We start from the raw sequence: 22,312 nt of genomic DNA, 5'->3' as shown, positions 1-22,312 counted from the left end.
TAGGCAGTACCACAGATAGATCATCCCACAATTATTTCTATAGGATATGAACATCTTAGCAGAAGGTTGACTTTTCTTAATGTTTTGTGGAGACAAACTTGGCTGGTATTGCTTATGTATTGGTGGGAAATATATACAGGAAACATTTGGGGAGCAGGGGCAAGGAATCTCAATCAGAGTGAAAAAGATATTTCATAGAAAATCTATAACTCAGTCTCTCAAGTGCCAGTTATTACTGCATGTGGTGGAGAAGCACCAAAAAGAATTTCATGAATAGTGAGTAACCTTAGAGAAACCTAAGGAGAGCAGGAGAACCTGCTGTGATGCTGGCTACGGTAATTTTTAGTTTCAAGGACTCTCAGGGCAAAGGAATGTCTGCAAAAAGAACTCTAAACTTTTGCAGCTTTTTACAGAGCAAAAAAGCTGGCCTTGCTAATCTTGTGTGATATAAATTTGCACGCAAAAATTTTCTGGCATGAAAACCTATCTACATACTTGCCTATAATTTATATGGCCTCCAGACTGACAATAATGGAATTAAAAGCCCTGTCAGCTACAGGGAAAATGCCACACAGATGGCCGGGGAGACATGTCAGGTGTCTGACCTCTGACTGAGTATAATTTTAGAAACTTGAGTAGACGTAATCCTTCCCTATGTCATTTTTCTCATGATGCAGCATTTCAAGATGATCTACAAATATTAGTATCTCAAGTAGAAACTGGAGCCATTTTAGTGTCTGTGATTTTTTATGGTGGTCAAATGAGACATAACAGAATCCTTTCATCCTCAGAATATAAAATGTGCCCTTCCTATTATTTCCAGACTGTTTTATTCTTTAATATTTTTCTGCCTATCCAGTGATTAAGAGAAATATTTGAAACTTTGGAAACATTACAAGAATGGTCAATGTTTTCCTGGATTTCTTGGTCTTTACTTGATTTTGGGATACACAACAATTTAAAATTATTTATTTTAATTGGGAGAGGTGGGGGTGGGGATTGATATTGATCTTAGATAACACAGATGATCTTTATGGAATTGTTTACTTGTCTTTTGAAGAAAAGTTTATAGTAAAATTTATCAGATAATAAATATCTATTTTCTATTGAGTATTTAGAAATTTGAAGCCCTAATATTTTTTCATTTAAATTTTACAATAACCCTCTAAAGCTGGTATTATAGGATTGATCAACCCCACTTTCCTTTCCACCTCCCAGACTCAGATTAAGTGATTTGACTAAAATCACATAGGTGGTAAACATCTGGGGTGGGGTTTGAACCCAGGTTTTCTTGAGGCAAAGTTTGGCACTCTAGCCCAAATCTGTTCCATAATTGTAGATATTAGAGGACCCCATCCCCATTGTCCAGTTCCCACAGGTAACCCATAGCCTTGATTCATTATTAAATGAGATAATATTTTTAAAATATTTGGCACAAAGTAAAAACTATAAAAACTCTGTTGTTGTAATTTCACTCCCAAAAGTCATTGGTGAGGTCCATGATTCTTCATCAGTTGAATGAGCAAAGAATCAAATATCTTTTTGGTAAGATAGTGGAGCCCTGGGTCTTACATCAACATCTTTCCCAATTCTCCTAAAGGCCCGTCAGGTCTTATATCTGCTTTGCTGATTGCCTTCAGGAATTGTCTTTTGATCTGCTGCTGACAATGTATATAACATTCTTTATTGTTTCCCAGCCTTTGCTGTGAAGGGAGTGTTATATATTTTTTTGGGTATCTTAATTATTTTTATCCTTATTCAGAATTTTATTTTATTTTAGTGATCTTTTTATTTGTGTTCTTGAACATATTGTGTATTTTGTTTTCTTGGTTCTATATATTTTGGTATGCATCAGTTTATATAAATCTTCTGTTTCTTAGATTCGTTATTTTTAGTGAGCAACAATATTCCATTGATTTACATATCTTATTTTGCTACCTCTTCCTGATTAGTTATGTCCATACTTTTGTTTCCAGTTCTTTGCTTTCACAAAGATTACTGGTGTGAATATTATAGTATGCATTGGACCATTGTTTCTATCTTTTACTTAATTGAGATATGGACCAAGTAGTAGAATTGCTGGATTAAAGGGACAAATTAATTAATTTTTTCTTTCAAATTCCAAATTTATGTCTAGAATGGTTGGCTCATCCTATATTTCAACCAACATTGAATCAGTGTATTTACTCTTACTGTATTTTACCCTATAACCCAGTAATATTTCTATTTGGCACATATATTCTTAGGAGATTAAAGACAAAGAATCTGCATGTACAAAGATATTGGTAATGAGATTTTTTTTTTGGCAGTAGAAAAGACCTAGAAACAAAATAGGTGATAATAAATTGCTCAATGACTGAATAAATTATAGTATATAATTGTAATGGAATGTAATGGAATGATGACTTTTCTTTTACTTGTAGTCCATTCTTTGTTTTCCAAGAAGTAGGAGGCAAGTTTCTTCATGAGGTTTTGAAGGTACTCTTAATACTGTTTTGATAAAAATTCTAAAGTTTTTCATAAAGGAAGGCCTTCAATCTCATATGTAAATAAAGGAGATTGGATTTGATAACCTCTAATGTCTTTTCTAACTCTAAGTCTATAATCTCCAATTAAGGATAATTTTTATTGTATCTTTGCCAATTATTATATATTGAATTTTATTTCCTGTCTTATTGCTATAATTAGAATGTCTAAAATGATGTTGAATAATATTGGGGAAATGAACAATCTTGATTCATCCCTGTTTGAATTAAGTCTATTGTTTTTCCATTGAAAAAATGGACAGGTCTTGGTTTTAAATATGTGATTTTAAAAGAAATAGAACTTTTTTTCCCAATTCCATGTCAAGGAAAATTCTAGAAACCATTTTAGCAAGATTTTGAGTTCCAAATTTTTCTCTCCTTTCCTCCTTTCCTTCCCCTCTTTCTAAAATGGTAGGCAATCTCATATTGGTTATACATATGCTATTAAGTAAAACATATTTCTATATTAGTCACAATTGTGAAAAAAAACAGATCAAAAGGGAAAAAATATATAAGTGAAAAAATTATCCTTTGATTTGCATTCAGAGTCCATCAGTTCTTTATCTGGATGTGGAGGGCCTTTTCTTTTGTGAGTTTTTTGTACTTGTTTTGAATCCTTAGATTGCTAAAAAGAGCTTAGTCATTCATAATTGATTATCACACAATATTGCTAATACTGTGTACATTGTTTTCCTGGTTCTGCTCATTTCCCTTTGTATAAATTTTTATGAGTCTTTTCAGGTTTTTCTGAAATTTGTCTGTTCATTATTTCTCATTGTACAATAGTATTCCATTTTACCACAACTTATTCAGCTATTTCCCACTGATGGGCATCTCCTTAATTTCCAGTGTTTTGCTACCATGAAAAGGGCTGCTATAAATATTTTTGCAATGTAGGTCCTTTCCCCCATTTTTAATAATCTCTCTAGGTTACAGACCTAGTAATGATATGGCTGGATCAAAGGGTATGCACAATTTTATAGCCCTTTGGACATAGTTCAAAATTGCTTTCCAGAATAGTTGGATCAGTTCATGACTTTACAAACAGTGCATTAGTGTCCCAATTTTTCTACATTCTCTTCAACATTTATCATTTTCCTTTTTTAAAAATTAAAAGGGAATATTTTTGTCATATTAGCCAATCTGAGAGGTGTGAGGTGGTACCTCAGAGTTGTTTTAATTTGTATTTCTTTAATCAAAAGTTATTTAGAACACTTCTTCATATAGCTATAGATAGTTTTGATTTCTTCATCTATAAACTGCCTGTTTCTGGCCTTTGATTATTAACAGGGGAATGGTTTGCATTTTTATAATTTGACTCTGTTTTATATATATATATATATATATATATATATGGAGAGAGAGAGAGAGAGAGAGAGAGAGAGAGAGAGAGAGAGAGAGAAATGAGACCTTTATCAGAGATACTTGCTATGAAGATTGTTTCTAAGCTTTTTCGTATTAGTTTTGTTTGTGCAAAGCCTTTTTAATTTAATATGATCAAAATGATCTATTTTATATTGTGTAATGATTCCTACCTCTAATTGGGTCATGAACCTGTAATTCATTTAACTTCTTTAAGAATTTGTATGTTATACCATTTGGTGTATATATGTTTAGTATTGATATTCCTTCATTGTTTATGGTATCTTTTAGCACAATATAGTTTAATCTTTAATTTAGGTCTATTTTTGCTTTTGCTTGAAATCAAGATTGCTACCCCTGCTTTTTTACTTCAGCAAAAGCATAATATATTCTGCTCCACTGTTTAATCTTTACTTTGTGTATATCTTTCTGCTTCAGGAGTATTTTTTACATACAACATATTGGATTCTGCTTTTTGATCCACTCAGCTATCTACTTCTGTATAATAGGATAGTTCATCCCATTCAAATTCACAGTTATGATGGCTGTGTATATTTCCTTCCATTTTATTTTCTCTTGTGTTGTCCTTTTTCATTTTACCCTTTCCCTCCTTGATAATGTTTTTCTATATTCCTCTCCCCCAATCTGCCCTCTTTCTTATCAGTTCCCTCCTCCCCCTTTACTTAATCTCCTCAGTTCCTACTTTCCTGTCAGGTAAAATAGACTTCTGTTTTCAAATGATTATGTATACTACTTCCTCTTTGAGCCAATACTGATGAGAATAAGGTTCAAGTAATGTTCATTGCCTGTTGTCCCCACTTTCCCTCTACTGTAACAGGTTTTTCACACCTAAAATAGCTTACCTCTATTTCTTCCTCTTTTCCAGTGAACTCCTTTTTATTATTCCTTAATTGTTTTTTTATGTCTTTCCCCCAAATTTACCTTATACTGTACCTTATGTGTATTCCTTCTAGCTATAAGTAGTACAATTTTTTTAAAATTACAAGTATCATCTTCCCATATAGGGATCTAAACAGTTCAGCTCCAGTGAATCCCTTTTATATTTCTTTTCCCTCTTTTCCTTGTTGGCTTCTCTTGGGTCTTAATATTGGAAATTGAATTTTTTTTTGTTTAATCCAATCTTCCTCTTATGAAAGTTTGAAATCCTCCTATTTTACTGAAAGACTATTTTCTCTTTGAAGTATTATGCTTAATTTCATCAGGTAGGTGATTTCTGTTGTAGTCCTAGCTCCTTTGTCTTCCAGAATATCATGTTCCGTGATGTCTGATCCTTTAATGTTATAGCTGCTAACTCCAGTATAATCCTGATTGTGGCTTCCCAGCATTTGAATTGTTTCTTTCTGATCACTTACAGCATTTCTTCCTGATAGTAGACCTATACTCCTATACTCTATAGGTCTATAGTCTACAGTATTTTATAGTTTGACCTGATTGTTCTATAATTGGACTATAATATTGCTTGAACTTTTTATTTTGTGTTCTTTTTCCTGATATGATTGGAAGATTCTTTCAGTGTTTATTTTGCTCTCGAATTCTAGAGTCTCAGGACAGTTTTCCTTGATAATTTCTTGAAAGATGGTGTCTAGATCCGCCTTTTGATTTTGGCTTTCAACTAGTACAGTAATTCTGACATTTTCACTCCTAGATCTATTTTTCAAGGTTAGTTGTTTTTCCAATAAGGTATTTTAAGTTTTCTTCTACTTTTTGAATATGTTTGATTGATTCTTGATGTTTACACAGTCATTAATTTCCATTGTCCAATTCTAACTTTTAAGGACTTGTCTTACTGAGTTAGCATTGTGCTGCTTTTTTCATTTACCCAATTATATTTGTTAAGAAGTATTTTCTTCAGTGGATTTTTGTATCTTCTTTTCCATTTGGACAATTCTACTTTTTAAGTAATTGTTTTCATTTTTGAAGCTACTGTTTCTTTTTTTTGTCGTTTTCTTGAATCATTCTCACTTCTTTTCCCACTTTTTTCTACTATATCTCATATTATTTTTAGAGCTCCTTTTTGTGCTCTTCCATGAGTTTCTAAGTTTGAGACACTTCTATTTTTCTTTTGGGTCTTGCTCTTAAATGTTTTGACATTGTCCTCTTCTGAGTTTGTCTTGGTTTTCTCTGTTACCTCAATAACTTTCTATGCTCAGATTCTTTTTTTGTTGCTTTTTGCTTTTTGCGCATCTTTTTTTGCCTTTCCCCCTTTCTTTTAAATTTGAACTCTGCTCTTGGAGTGGAAGGGGCACTGTCCCAGCTCTTTGTTCCAGAAGCTAGCTGTTTACCTGGGGCTGCACTGATGTTGCTCTGTACACCCTCGTGATTAGGGCTGCCCAGAGGGAGTACCACTGATGGAGGCTATGGCAGCTTCTCTGGTGCTGAAGGGTCCTAGTGGGAGTGTTTGGGAGTATTGAGACCAGTATGGTGTTTCTGCATTTCCATGGGGCTACACTGGAGCAGGTCTGGTGTTGAGATACATGTGGGCTCCTGGTGTTGAGATTTGCCTATTTCACCACACTGGAGCTCAGGATTTCCCATTGGTTTATTTAAGAGGGACTGGTGGCTTGCTGGGATGCTCCCTGTCCTGGACTGCATTCCACTTTTACCTGAGTGAGACAGAACTTTCTTGGCAATCTTGAATTTCTTGGACTAAAAGATTGTTTCACTCTGTCTTTTTTTTGTGGGTTCTTCAACTTCAGGATTTGTTTTGGTGTGCTATTTTATGGCTGTTTGGAGGTGAACATGGGAAAGTTATGGCAATTTACTGCTTATTCCAACATCTTGGCTTCCAGAAGTCCTTCTTTTAAATATGTGCTTTTGCTCATATTAAATAAAGACAAGCTTTCAGTTGGACTTTTTAAAGGGTGTTTAGCAAGGGAGCATTGTATTTTATCAAGATCTGTTTCTGCATCTATTAAAATAATCATGTAATTTCTGTTGTGCCTGTTGTTTTTATAATTAATTGTGCTAAGAATTTTCAAAATTTTAAATCATCTTTATATCCTTGTTTTTAATCCCATTTGGTCATAATGAAATTTCTTCCAGATATATTTTTCCTTTTCCCTAGTTTTCTTTTGACATCAGAGTTGGGAACTATAAAGAGCTCTGTAGAATTTATTGAAAAAAGAGTTGCAGGTGCTATTGGGGAGGGTTTAAGGCCTTTTCCCCTTTTCCTGCCCCTATTTGAGTTGGGTCCTATTAATGGCCTTCCTTATATCCCTGTTCTGAATAGATCAGCTTCACAAATCAAGTTGTCTTGAAAAGATTAGATGAATTTAAGCCTCAAGTTTTAAAAATATATCTTTCACATAATATGACCATGCATTACTTAGTTATACAGTGTCCTTATGTTATAGTACTATTATAAATTATTAATCTTAAAACAGCTTTAAGACTTGGGGGCACCCTTTACATATATTCTTGATGGAGGTGTGATTTTTTTTTTAAATAGCAGAGAGGCCTCCTGAGTAGAGACAGGGCCACAAGTCAGAGAAGGAGGTATCTTTATCCACTGTATAATCTTGAACCTGGCTTTTTATTTCTCTGTCTCCTTGTTAGTTTCCTTGTTAGTGAGACGGAGATAAAATTCATCCTTGTAGACAGGTTCCTTGGAAGGAAATAATCTATAAAGGATTATAAATTGTGAATTCTGGATGATAATGTTTTTACTGCAACATTGCATTGGTAAAGAGGAAGAATCTTATTATTATCAATGCTTTGTCTTCATTTAGGAATACCCCACCATTGAACTATGAAATACATTAATGGCCTTGACTGAAGGCTATAATCCAGATCTCTCAACCTTTTCCTGCCCATGTATTCCTTGAATTTATAACTCTTTTTCCATCAGCTCTTTTTGACACTAGCCCCTGGGAATAAATATCTAACGCAGTTGATTTTTCTTTCCAAATCACAAAACAATAAACCTGAAGATACCAGACCAAAGAAACATTGAGTCCTCCCATATCATTCTGCCCTTTCCTCCCTTTTTTGATCTTTTAGTGGAAGGCATGTTCAAGGACCATTAATCTATTAAGTGTCCATAGGGTGTCATGAAGGTAAAATAAATGATGGTGTCCTTGTTTTATAGATTGCAGCCATTTACTATTTTGTTGTGGGTGATGTTCTTGAAAAATCCAAACCACTTCTCCTTCAGTCAGCAACTGAGAGCTCACATCCAATCCATACAGTGTCCTTCAATGCCCGAGGAGAAGATACCATCAATTTCTTAAAGGAACTGAGTAATTCCACCAAAGGCAGGTAGGGAGGAAACATTCATCTGAGAAAAAAGAATAATGACCTGTGTATTTGTGAGCATATGTCTGGGATTTTTCATATATTTTCTGGATTAACAGTGATGGGATAGTAAACAGAGGACTGATTTAGTAGTCAAGAATCCAATTGGATCAAAAAAATTTATGAATCACTTATTATATATGATATATGTGCTGGGTAAACAAGGAAAAAATAGACAAAAAATATCTGTGTAACTCTAGGAATCACCCAAGTTAGGCAGACTTAAATCCCCAGATTTGTAGTTATTCTCCATTTGGAAGTGAGCTTAAGAAATAAGCAGATGGCTAAACTCCCATTTTGAGAAAAAATTCTCTAGCAGTGAATTAGAGAGTTGGAGTCCAAATAATGAGCAAGGAAGAGTTCTATGTATCTCCCTGAGTTATCTTTTGCCTTCATACAATTAAAGAGGCCACAAAGAAATGCAAAGGAGCCAGGTGCAGATTGTTTTTGAGAAATAAAGTGATCTTAATTAGACACAATTTTAACAGAATAAAATGCTATATTTGGAAAAGGATTCCAGTTATACTCAACTGAAGAAAGTTAGGGGAAAGATGTTTGTTTTTTTGGTGTATGGTGCATGTTTCAGTTCTCTGGCTCTTGAATGAGTAGCCTAGATTAAAATGTGTGTGTGTGTGTGTGTGTGTGTGTGTGCGCGTGCGCGTATGTGTGTCCATGAAGATTATAAATATCCACATGGGTCATAGGAAAGCATGAATAATAGATATAGCTATAATTTTCTGTCTTTTTTATTTTTTTGCTGAGGCAGTTGGGGTTAAGTGACTTGCCCAGGATCACACAGCTACGAAGTGTTAAGTTTTTGAGGCCAGATTTGAACTCATCTGATTTTTCTTCTTTAAGGGATAATAGGATTCTCTCCAGGAAGGGCAGCAAGAGATTGGTGCTTTAGGTTGACCATTCTGCCCTCATCAGAGAAAGAGTGCCAGGCCAGAATTATGTCTTATCTGCCCTGATCTCTCCCTAAAATACTGTTAGTATGGGAGAAATAATTCTGAGGTTAAAGCTGAGCTCCTGACCACCATCCTTTATTGGGAAAAGAGTGCCCCCAACTTGATGTATATTCAAGACTTGGCTCCCTTCCAACCAAATGCCAGTTTGTCAAAGACCCTATGTAGCAAATAGTAAATAAGCCCTTTTAAACATCTTTATATTCCTATTAAAAGAACAAGCTAGTTTTAATTTGTTTTAATATTAAATATGCTTCTGTTTTTCTAGATTTCATGCATTTGCTGCAAGAATCGAGTCTTTGAAAATTTATGAGCCTTCCTCAGGGGATGGAAACATTTCTAATTCTTCAAATTTAAGGAAATTGAAAGGAAGAGTACCCCCAGGTACTTAGAACACTGCTTTATTTTGCTAAGAGCTTTAGATAAAAATTACTCATGTTTCTATATAGTTAAGATATACAAAAGAAATAACAGCATGGCATAATGGTCATTGTGGACATTCTGATATATACTGGCTATATGACCATGGGTAAGGGACTAGAAGTTACAGCAATACTATAACTTACACATGAGTTGCTGGTCTGCATCCCTTGGGGAAATTTATTCAGGAAAAGTTCTTTATGCTAATATAATCACAGGGCACAAGATACATAAAATGTTAACAAAGAGAAGCTGATGATGTAGTAGAGAGGGTGCTGGACCTCAAGTCAAGAAAACCTGAATTCAAATGTGACTTAAAGCTGTATGTTCCTGGGCAAGTCAATTAAATTTGCTTTGCCTCAATTTCCTCAACTGTAAAACGGGGATAATAATAACATCTTCCTCACAGAATTGTCTTGAAGATTGAATGAGATAATATTTGTCAAGTACTTAGCATGGTGTCTGGCAACATAGTAATAATATTATTTCCTTCCTTTCTTTTCTTAAAACTGTGGTCACCAAGTAATATAAATTATTGCTGCTTATATAGGTGAGAAAATTGATGCTCAAAAAGATTGTGACTTTTCTAAAGTCATTGAGTAGTATGAGGTCCAGGATTCAAACCCAAATTACTTTTGATGGCAAGGCCAAAATATAAAATATTATCCTGTGGTCTATAGTGATTTTTATTTACCTTTGGCAAAGTACCAGTCAAATTTTCCTAGACAGGGACTGTGCCTCTTGTAAGTTTGTATGACACAAAGAGTCAATACTGATAAAGTGAAGTAATGGAGAATAATGATGTATGTGAATACACACACATGTACACACACAAACGTAGGGGAAAGAGACATACACACAGAGAGACACATAGACAAGAGAGAGAAAAGGAAAGAGAGAGGAAAGAGAAGAAAGAAAAAAGAGAGAAGAAAGAGGAGAAAGAAGAGAGAGAAAAGAGAGAAGAGGAGAGAGAGAGGACAGAGAAGAGAGGAGAGAAGAAAGGAGAAAGAAAAGAGAAGAGGAAAGAAAGAAAAAAAGAGAGTGAAGAGGAGAAAGAAAAAAGTAAAGAGGAGAGAGAAAAGAGAAGAGGAGAGAGAAAAAAGAGAAAAGAGAAAGGAGAGAGAAGAGAGAAGAAAAGAGGTGATAAAAGAGGAGAGAGAAGAGACACATACACAGAGACAAGAGAGAGAGAAGAAAAGAGAGAGGAGAGAGAAAATGAAAGAGACAGAAGAAAGAGAAGAGAGGAGAGAGAAAAGAGAAAAGAGAGAAAATAAAAGATAGAAAAGAGAGAAAAGAGAGAGAGGAGAGAGAAAGAGAGGAGAGGAGAGAGATTCTGTCTTTTGCAGGAGTATAAATGAGGGAAGGATGTTATGGACTAACCAGACTGATGAGATTTGTGTGCTTCTTTGAAATACTGGTTTAAAATTTTTGTTGTTACTGTTGTTTTTTTAAACAACCAATGGAAAAATTCTGAGAGTTATATAAGAGTTCCAGAGGTACCATAGTTGAGTGGAATGAGTTCTTGAGCTATTAATAGCTCATATTCAGATATGCTATTAACAGTAATAGTCATAATAAGGATATATAGCTTTTCCTGCAATGTTGACCTATTAAATCAGATATGATTGGTGGTGGTCAGAGACTTCTATTACTCATCCTGTCACCATTATCTTTGCTTTCACATGGAATATGAACATGGAGGTGGAAGTTGATATTCTACCCTGAAGAGTTGTAGCAAATGAAACATTACTGATGATAGTAACCTAACTTCTTATTCAAGGTTGTAAGCTAAGGAATAGGTATGTTGCACATGTATGCAAAATAAATGAGACAATATAGTGAGAGAAAAAATTATTATAAAATCACTCATCATGTTAGTGTAAAAATCATTTTGTCTATTAAAATTATATAATACCAAGGTGATTGGAAGGGCCCTCATAACTAGATCATCTAGTTAACTTAATTTGGGATCTCTAACTTTTTTTTTTAACACTTTGATAAGTATATTTTAATATAATTAATTTCCTTTCTTAGCTCTGTGTGATTTTATACCTTTTAAAACAATATTCTGAGAAAGGATACATAAACTTTACAGACTTCCATCACACAAAAAAAGGATAAAAATTCCTGATCTTGTCTGACCCTCTCATTTTACTGAATAGAGAATCAAGACCCAGAGAGTAGGAGTGATTTGGCCATAGTTAAACAAGTTATAAATAGCAGGGCAGACACTGAATAAAATGGAGGAACCAGAAAAAGGAAAAACTATTAGATCTCTTTGAGCACTTGGAAAAGCTAGAAATTTTAGCCATTTACCCTCCTCCAGAATAAATTGTAGTAAAGTGCCCCCTTATTTTTTTAAATTGCACAACAGATTCCTAGTCACTGTACAGTGGAATAGGCTATCTAAAGATATATTTAAGTCTGAATAAATTGCCATGCAATTCATTTCAAAAAGGTTCTTTTTTAATCTTTAAAATATTTCTTTAAAAAGTTGTTTTTGTACTTCTTTCTCTGTCTCTCTTTCACTCATTTAAAACTTTTTGAATTCCAGATTTTCTCTTTCTGATCCATTTTCTGCCCATTGAGAAGGCATGTTAACTATTATACAGTTGAAATCATATAAAATATATTTCCGTGTTAGCCATGTTTTAGTGGTATTTCTGAAGGGACAGAAGTGTTTTTTGTTTTTACAATTGGAAGAGTTTCTTAAAGGAACTGGAAAATTCAGTGGTGTTAAAAGCCAGCCACAAGGCCTTTATTATATGGTTAGAGAAGGTTAGGAATCTAACCACAGCTGCATAAGGGATGAGGATATAGGTGAATGGGATTCAGAACAAATGCTATATCTGTATATCTCAGACCCCAGAGAGAGGGAACCATTACTTCTGGGTTGCAGTTATTGGAGGGCACAAGTCTTTCTACATCTTAATCAGTGGAAGGGAATTGGTTTCCTGTCTCAGCTATCATAGAGAGGGAGGAGTCAATTTTATGTCTTTTTGGAAAAAAAAAAAAAAAAAAAACAACATATATATGGTGAGAGTTCCCAAGGAGAAAGACTAAAGAGCAGCATCCTATCCTGTATTGAGCCTTATGGTGCTCAAAGAAACCCCTTAAGCCAGGGCTGTTTTTTTTTTTTTTTTTTTGAGTAGCATATAAAAAGCCAAAGTGACTGGGGACATGGACCCCTTTAAGAAACAGTTGTATTAATCCTGCAATGGAGATGAACCATTAATCAGGAGAAGGATAGCTGACTGAGAGAGGTCAGCTGTAAATAGAAGAACATTGTGTTCTCTTTGGTGGATTCAGATTCCTGTAGCTACAAGGCAGAGACTTAAGAGTTCAGGAAAACGAGCCAAATGAGACTTTGTCTAGGAGATATTTAAAGTACTGTAAGGTAGCACTAAGTGGGGAAATAGGTGTTAGGGAAATATGTTAAATTTAACCAACAGTTCAATCAACAAACATTGTGCTGCTAAAGTAGGAGATGGACATACAAAGATGAATAACAACACAATCTCTATTTACAATCTAGTAAAGACCTGATATATAAGGGCAAATGACTTCAGAAAATTAGTAAAGTGCGCAAAAGAGACTAAAATAGCTTGAGAACTTAGAGGAGGAACCAATCCCTTGGAGTGGGGGCCAATCTAAGAAAGCTTCATGGAAGAAGAGTCATATTCTTGGATTATCAGCCATACTGGAATAAACTTTTTACAGCTAGAAATCAATCATAGCAATCAGACTAAGTCATTTGTATGTCTGGGCAAAGTCTGACCACCAAAGGTGATTCTTGCTGGAGCTTTTGAATAGTTACCTTTAGTCTACCCTTGTGACCTGGCTTTTGTATATGAAAAGATAGAAGACTAAGAGATAAGATTAGATTAAAAGAAGATTAATTGCTTATGATTTAGACTATTTTTTGGAAGGATTTGATTTAGCTTAAAACTAAATACAAAATTTAGGAGAATTTGGGATAAAAAAAGAGGGAAGGGGAATAAAGCTCTTACTTTGGGGTTCTGTAAATTTAAAAAATAGCTAACATATTTGTATATTATATATCAAATAAAGTGTATTTGATAACATATTTCAGTATAATTGGTTTCTTTTATAATCTTACTGATTTTATTTTGTGCATTTAAAAATAGTATTCTGAGAAGGCTTCACCAGATGCCATTGAAATCCTAAAAATGTTAAGAACTTCTGATCTAAGTAATAGACAGAATGGCTATTACCAGGTACAGGAGATGAACTAATTATTAAAGATGGACACTGAATTTAGTTCTAAATTTCTGGAAGAGTTGGCAACAACAACAACCAAAAAAAAAGCCTAGAGACACATAATTTATATTTTATGATCATAGATAGACACGTGGAATGAACAAACTAAAACCACCACCAACAACAACAGCAACATACAAAACAAATTTTGCTGAGGCTCAAAAGCTTTGTGATCATTGACAAAGTCCTTAAAAAACAAAATAAAAATAAATATTTCTTTTCCCTCTTTCCCATCCCCACTTCTTTACTTGAAAGAGAAGAAAAATGAAATAACAAATATTCATAGACCAGCAGAACAAATTCCCTCCTTGTCCATGTTCAGATATATATGCATCATTCTTTGCCTTGGATCCAGAACCACTGTCAGGAAGTGGGTTACTCTGCTTCATCATTTCTTGGGAATTGTGGCTGGTTATTATATGGGCCAGAATTCTTAAGTCTTTCAAAGTTGTTTAAACAATGTTTTCATCATTATATATAGTGTTCTTGTGGTTCTACTTCTCTCTGCATCCATTAATTCAGTCTGCCCAGGTTTCTTTGAAATGATACCTTCCATTATTTCTTATAGTGTAATATCCCATTACATTCATATACCATAATTTGTTCAGCTATTTATTCCCCCAATTGACAGATATCCTCTTACATCTCCTTAGTTACCAGATCTTTTACTAAAAGACCTGCTATATTTTTGTATAAATGTCCTTTTTCTCTTTCTTTGATCTTTTTGAGATACAGATCTAATAGTAGTATCATTACTAGGCCTTTTTCCTTAGTCTTTCCAAAGTATCAACTTCTTATCTGTCATATCTGCCATACCTTACAGGGTTGTTGTTAGGCTGAAATGAGATATGTGTAAGATATTTTGCATATTTTATCATGTATAATATGCATATTATATAATTGTAAAAATGTTAATGTTTATTAAATAATATTTCTGTGATATATAAACTATTAACATAATTATATTATAAATAAAATTTGAATACTATATAAATGTAATTTTTATTAATAATGTAATATTACTATATTACATGTTATTCTGTATCTATATGAATACACTTCTCTAAAATAAAACTTCAAGAAAGGATTGATTCAGCTATTTGATCATTTTATTCCAAAGTAGAACTATCTGCAAAATTCAGAAAACTTCATAAATACAAACTAGAACACAGAACCAGGATGTAGACAAAGTCATGAACTTCAATTATTACAGTTTCTTTGAAAAACTTTGTTCACTCCTTTGATAAGAAAGGAAAAAAAAATCTGTTTAAAAACAAATCATTTCTGAGAAGAATCTAGAGGTTTAAGTGGACTGAAAACTCAGTATGTGTCAGCAGTGTGATGGAGCAGCTGAAAAAGCCAACTCAATCTTCAGCAATATTCTGAGCAGCAGGATTAGGGAGGTAGAGTTCCACTGCACTCTGCCTTTGTCAGTTTTCATTTGGAGCTTTATGTTTGGTTCTGATTGCCCTAATTTAAGAAGGTCATTTAAAAAACTAGAGTTCAGAGGAAGGCAACCAGAATGGTGAAGGGCTTTGAGTCCGTGTAAATCAGTCACTCAGAAACATTTATTGAGCACCAACTATGTGGCAGGCAAGGCAGTGAGGTGGGTTCAGTGGATAGAATGCTGGGCTTGGAGTTAGGAAAACTTCCTGAATTCAAATCTACCCTCAGACACAAGCTATGTGGCCCTGGGCAAGTCACTTAAACCTGTTTGCTCCAGTTTTTCATCTGTAAAATGGAGATACTGGAGGCACTCCAGTATCTTTGCTAAGAAAACCCTTATGCTTATGAAGAAAACCCTTATGAGCTTATGAAGAGTCAGACATGACTGAAATGACAAAAAAACCCAGCAACATATGCTGAGCACAGAGCTCAGTGTTGAAATACAAATACAGAAAAGATAGCCCTTGTTCTCAAGAAACTCACAATCTAATGGGGAAAAAGAACATACAAAAGGAAGCTTGAAAGGAGGGAAAAAGGGGTAGGAGAGAAGTTAGCTGGCTGGGGTGTGGGGAGTGGGTATGATAAAGAAATCCAAAGAATTTCAGTCAGTTGAAAAATGGAGGACTTTGAATTAAATTTACTGAACATGTTTAGCTTGGAGAAGGAAAGACACAGAAAAGACATGAAATCTTTTTGCAAGTATTTGAAGAGCTATCATGGGAAGTAGAGTTTAGACTCCTTTTGTTTGGTTCCAAAAGGCAGAATCATAAGAGTATAAGTTGCAAAGAGAGAAATTTAAACTTGAAGTCAGGAAAAATGTCCTTAATGCTTTTGTTTTTGTTTAGCAAAATCTCTGTGACCCCATTTTGTTGTTTTCTTGGCAAAGATAATGGATGTTTTGCCATTTTTCCAGCTCCTTTTACAGATGAGGAAACTGAGGCAAACAGGGTGAAGTGACTTACCCAGAGTTACTCAGCTACTAAGTGTCTGAGATTCAGATTTGAACTCAGGAAAAAGAATATTCCTAATTCCAAGTCCACTATTCTATACTCTGTTATCTAACTGCCCCTACTAATACTTAGGTCTAAACAATAGAGGAATGGCCTACAGTTAGAAGCTCTCATTTTTTTTTTTTTTTTTTGTAGTCTTCAAGCAGAAACTATACAACATTTTGAGTATCTTAGAGTGAGGACTAATTTCATTTATGGTTTAGACTTGATGATTGTTAAAGCTCTGTGATTCTGTGATTTTTGTTCTCTCTTCTGCTTTTCTAGATTTTTTTTTTTTTTTGTTGCCAGTGTTATGTGGTTGAAAACAACAATGATTCAGACTTACATTTAATTATGATAGAAAGTGCTTTCCTGTCAGGAATCCCATGGGAGAGGTTGCATTATCAATATTTTTTTCACTCTCATTTGACAGATGAAGCTCACCTCTCAACTTTTTCAGTTCCAGAAAGGAATGAGTGTCTATGGGCTGGGACACAGATATATATGATTCTAAATATTTTGTTACACCAACAGAACCTGTGATACGCAATGGGAGCCAAGAAACAAGAACAAATGGGTCTGAAATCAGTGATAATGATTACCAGGCAGAATTTCCAGATGAATATCATGGCAGTACCAAGATGCTCCAGGAGATTACTGATGTAGTGATTATTAAATCTGCATAAAATAGCTCAGTATTCATCCCTTGTTTTATCTAGTGAAAACCACGTTGTGAAGCTAGTCACATAATGAATAAGTGTAAGGGCTAGTCCTTCAGACTTTTCTACACTATTTGTTGCACTATCTAATTTCTTGTCAGCACAGCGGAGTTATGTGGATTGCTACTGGGTAGTGTCAGTACTTTATTTAGAAAAGAGCTTTGAATTTAAACCATTAATTAGGAACTCTTGAATCTTGCGCCCAAGGTTCTGTGACATATGATAAAACAAGATAGCTTGAAAAAAACTCAGGACAGATGTAAAGATGACCTTCTTCTTCTTAAAAGACTCAAAGTATGAACTCTGTGAAGGCTTCATATTAAGAATAAAGGAGTTCTGCCCAGGGAACTGACCAGGATCCTCGCCGCCGCAACCTCGTCTGCCCGCAGTGGGAGAGCCTCTGCTGCTAGCGCTGTCTCTCCGGACGCCTCGCGGAGCATCCCCAGCTCTCCCATTGGGGATCCAGGGAGGGAGACCGAACCGTGCTTGGACTCTAACGCGCGAGATCGGGCTCGAACTGTGAACCGCCATGACCCATTTCGACCAGGGTCTTAAGTATGGACTCCCAGCGGTCAAGAACAAGTATGCCTCCAAATACGACCATCAGGCAGAGGAAGACCTTCGCAAATGGATAGAAGAAGTTACAGGCTTTAGTATTGGGACAAATTTTCAATGGAGTTTAAAAAACGGAATCATCCTCTGCGAACTTATCAACAAGCTAGAGCCGGGTTCAGTGAAGACAGTCAATGTATCTCTATTACACTGGCCTCAGTTGGAGAATATTAGTAACTTTATTAGAGCCGTTCAAGCTTATGGTGTGAAGCCGTTTGAAGTCTTTGAAGAAAATGATCTTTATGATAATGAAAACATGACTCGAGTTCGGTCCACACTATTAGCTTTAGCAGATCTGGCTAAAACAAAAGGATTCCATACGACAATTGAGGACAGCATCAAACATGCAGAAAAACAAACAAGGTGTTTTGATGAAGAGCCAAGAAATGAAGAAAATGTAATTGACTCGCAGAAGGAAACCAACAGACCTGACGGCCAGGTAGGAATGACTGCCTATGGGACTAGGGAGTATCTTTATGATTCTCTATTGCAAATGGACAGACTTTTTGATGGGACAACATTTGATCTGGAGATGGATACTGACACAGGAACCAGACTGGCTGGAAAGTTAGCACAAGGTACTGGAAGAGACATCTATGATTAGAAGCTAACATTAGGACCAATGGACAGCTCAACCGTTTTCACTACAAATGGGTAACTACAAAGTAGATTCCCAGAAAGGAATGAGTGTCTGTGGGCTTGGGGCACAAGTATATGATCCTAAATATTTTGCTGCACCAACTGAATCTGTAATTCAGAATGGAAGAGGAACAAATGGGTCTGAAATCAGTGATAGTGATTATCAGGCAAAATTTCCAGATGAATAATATGGCGAGTACCAAGATGGCTATCCAAGATATTACCAATATGTGACCAGGCACTGATGATTAGCTCTACCCAGAAAAAGCTCAGGATTTGTATTCCCTTGTTTTATTCAGGGAAAACCAAGCTAGCCTTGTATAATTTTTTCATCTTCCTAAAACACTATTATGTTTATTGTGCCCAAAATAAATATTGCCTTATATCCATTCCCTTTTCCTTCCTCTGCCTCTTTCCTAAATAGATGTTTTTTAGTGCTGTAACAATTATATTCTACAGCATAACTGATAATTCTCATATGAAGTAAAAACAAATATTATGCAAGGGAGGGTACTCTTGTGCAGCCAGTTCTTTTTATTAAAGATCTCTGTTTTTGCAGTCTTTTACCTAATCTGGTGTTTTATGAACCACATGAAGGTTTTTTTTAAAAGTTAGTATCAGTTTCTATATAGAATACTGACATTTTCAAGCTGCTTGTTAAATGAGCTTTGTCAACCAAAACTACGTTGCAGCATTTTAGAGATTTAAATATTGTTTCTACAGTATTGTTTGATAACTTTAAAATCAAGTCATCCATGAGGGGAAAAGATGCAAGTGAATTTTGATGGTCCTTACTAGGAGAAGTTCTGAGGGTGAGATTCCATATTCCGACAAGTATTATAATTAAGATCTTAGAGGGATATTCATTTCACTTGAATGAACTAACCCAGGGGAAAAGGTTATATTATAAGATCGATCATTTAAATGATGTTGAATAAGACCATAAAGAGTATTTTCTGATTGAGTTAGGGTGAATATGATGTTGAGATGTGTTGTTGGCAAGAACCAGCCATCAGAATCATAGATGTCAGAATTGGAAGGAACCTTGGAAACCATCTAGTCTAACCCTTTCATTTTATTGACAAGGAAACTGAGTTTCTTGGAGGGTAGTTTATCATTCTGTCCTGGGACTTCTTTTCTCCTATATTCTCTCTTTTGGACAATATCAGTTCCCAGGAATTTTATTATAAGATGACTCAGAGCTATATATTTAGCTCCAATCTCTCTCCCAAGTTTCAGTCCTGTATTATTGTTGGGGATTTCAAAACAATGTTTTTTATATATAAAAAGTTGCCAAACCTTGCCATTTTGACTTTCACGTTCTTTCTCACATTTGATCCTTTCTCATTACTCATAATCATTAATCTAATTCAAACCTATCACCTCTTGCCTGGGAAATTGTAATAACCTTCCAACTGTTCTCTCTGCTTCTAGTCTCTTCTTATTGTATTCTACCAGTCAAAGTGATTTTTCCTTAACTTTGAGTCTGACCATATCATTTCTCTAATCAATAATATCCAAGGACTCTGTTGTTTCTAATCTCAAATACAAATTCTCCTCTTTGACTTCAAAATTAAACTAATCAATAAGCATCTAGCAAATGCTTACTACATGCTAGATATTGGAGATATATTAGTCTGATGCTAAAGTATGGGGAACAAGTATATGATCCTAAATATTTTGCTGCACCAACAGAATCTATAATACAGAATGGAAGCTAAGGAACAGGAACAAATGAGCCTGAACAACTAAGTATGAAGGTTTATTGCTAGTTTTAATTCTCTGGCCATGATGACCCATGATGAGATTTTTTTTTAAGTTAAAATAATCAAATTTCAATGTAGTCTTTGAGGACAAATCAAAGTCCCATATTTGAGCTACAAAAGACTTTCTCCCCAAAACAAAAACAAAAAATCTCAACCAAAAATCAACCCTGAAAATGAAGGAGTCTGAAATTAGCCGCCACCCCCAAAACAACTTGGAGAATTAAAACTAGATTTCTTGAATTTTTTTGGAAAGAACAACTTGGAGAGTTAAAACTAGATTTCTTCAAGAAATAGAATGTCATGAAGAGTTGAATTATAGTCTGAGAACTCCAGGTAAGGTACAATAAAGAGTACTTAGGCTCATGTCTCAGACCAGAAGGTTCTTCACCTGGTCTAATGCAAACAGCCAAGAAAATAATAAGCAGCTCAGGACCTTCCTTTCTCTGTCTCCAATTGGAGGTAATGGCATTTGTTGATAACAGTACACATCTTGAATCTAGGTATTTGTGATTTGGGGAACCTTGTTCAATGTAGGTATCACATTTTTTAGAAATAGGAATAAGAGGTGGATCAAAATTTGTGCCATTTCAATTTAGTAAAGAGCTATGCTTTGATAGAAAATGCATAAAGTCATGAATCATATGTCTATGTGTAAGGAAGACCTAATTACTAGGACTACATATCCAGAGGTAACACTATTAACCAATTGGCAGCTTCTTTGAGCATAAGAATAGCACCAAGAGAACTGAATTAATTTCTGTCTGCTTTTTCATTGGCAAACCTTTTAAGTGATGTCAAATGTCACCATCTCTGGAAGGAGAAAAAGAACTTATGCTTTCCTCTCACATAAGCAGGGCCACATGACTCAATTAACCCCCAACCTGCTGAGTAATTAAACATTAGCCAGTGAGCACTTCCTGTAAGTTGAGATGATATGGTTATTGAATATAAATGCCCTGTTCTTAAGAATTCTTATGTAACACTGATAAGGTTTTCAAAATGTACTGTCTTTTCTAGAATGGAGTAAGAAAGACTTGGTTCTGTATAGATCCTAGGATTTAGCATTTTTGCTTCTCTCCTGGGGTGAGGAAATATCACATGATTTAGCATGAGAAGAGACTAAAAGGAAAGCCCAAAAAGGAAGGAGAGAGAACAAACTGACTGGATGGAGGTGGTAGGGCTTACCTACCTGTAAAAGAGATAATACAAATATATTTCCTGTTGAATAGGTAATGGTTACTTGTAGCATGCACACCTGGCAGTTACAATTACTAGTCTGTCCTAGGCCCAACAGAGTACCTTTGACCACCGACCTTTGCAGTGTCAACTCTATCCGGCTCGCCTCCTCTGAGGCCTTTAAAGGTCTCTGGCTATGATTTCTTGAATCTATAGTTTAATAACCAGTAGCACGCTCAAGAACAGCCCCGTGTAAACTTAAAAGCCTTTATTATACCTACTCACATAATACCCTGACTTAATGCCTGACTTGTTAGCTCCCTAGTGAACACCTGGTCTGAAGACCCATGTGTTCACTACCAAACTCCTTACCTCTTGACTATCCATCAGCTTGGCTTGGCTACCCCAGGTTAGGGAGCCAGGTTAAAGAGAGCAACTGCTATCTGCAATGGGCTTATAAAGGGCCTGTGAGGTCACACATACAGCCAACCAGCAAGAGAGCTGTCACCCATTACGAAGCTATCTCAATATGGCCAGGATCCCACCCACAGGGCAGTCCTATATCCATAGAGATTACTTCCTGAGGCACTCAATCTCCTGTTGCACTGTACCCACCCATTTAAAGGACCCTTACAATTCCCTTCTCTTGTTTTGCGTGAACTGCATCCTTACAGTTACTCATATCCTCCACATTATGACTTCAAGCTTTATGCCTTTAATCTTATTTCTCTTCGGAATCTTTTAAGCTCTTGTGTTGTTTTGGCCAATATATGAATTGACATAAAAGGAACCATACCAAGAATGGTGTAGATGTGGTAGGAAATAAGATGGTATAAAGAATAATGATTAGGATTTGTATCAGGATAAGAGGCAACTAAATGGTGCTATATCTAGAAAAGAAGGAGGGAAGGAAGAAAGGAAAGAAAGGAGAAAGGAGTAAAAGAAGGAAGGAATAGAGGTAGGATAGGAGGAAAGGAAAAGTTTAATAAGTATTTTATGGGCTAAGTATTTTATGGATGTTATTTGGATTCAGGAAGACGCAAATTTGAATCCTGCCTCAGATTTTTATTTGCTGTGTGACTCTGACCAAGTCAATTA

General features: G+C 35.2%; 1 protein-coding gene across 5 annotated transcripts in view; it reads left to right on the top strand.

Moving 5' to 3' along the window:
- Positions 1–22,312, top strand: part of VWA3B (von Willebrand factor A domain containing 3B) — a 200,918-nt gene that overhangs the window by 27,337 nt on the left and 151,269 nt on the right. For 3 of the 5 annotated variants that reach the window (XM_074300331.1, XM_074300333.1, XM_074300336.1), the window contains exons 7-8: positions 7,996–8,165; positions 9,435–9,550. In XM_074300331.1, coding sequence (XP_074156432.1) covers positions 7,996–8,165; positions 9,435–9,550 — 286 coding nt within the window. Of the gene's footprint in view, positions 1–7,995; positions 8,166–9,434; positions 9,551–17,528; positions 18,212–22,312 lie in introns of those variants that run through there. The other 2 variants (XM_074300335.1, XM_074300332.1) reach the window with 2 other exon arrangements.

The sequence above is a fragment of the Sminthopsis crassicaudata genome, chromosome 3, assembly GCF_048593235.1.
Source record: "Sminthopsis crassicaudata isolate SCR6 chromosome 3, ASM4859323v1, whole genome shotgun sequence".
Taxonomy (NCBI): Eukaryota; Metazoa; Chordata; class Mammalia; order Dasyuromorphia; family Dasyuridae; genus Sminthopsis; species Sminthopsis crassicaudata.
Note: the sequence above shows the minus strand (reverse complement) of the source record. Positions and strands in the feature narration are given on the sequence as shown.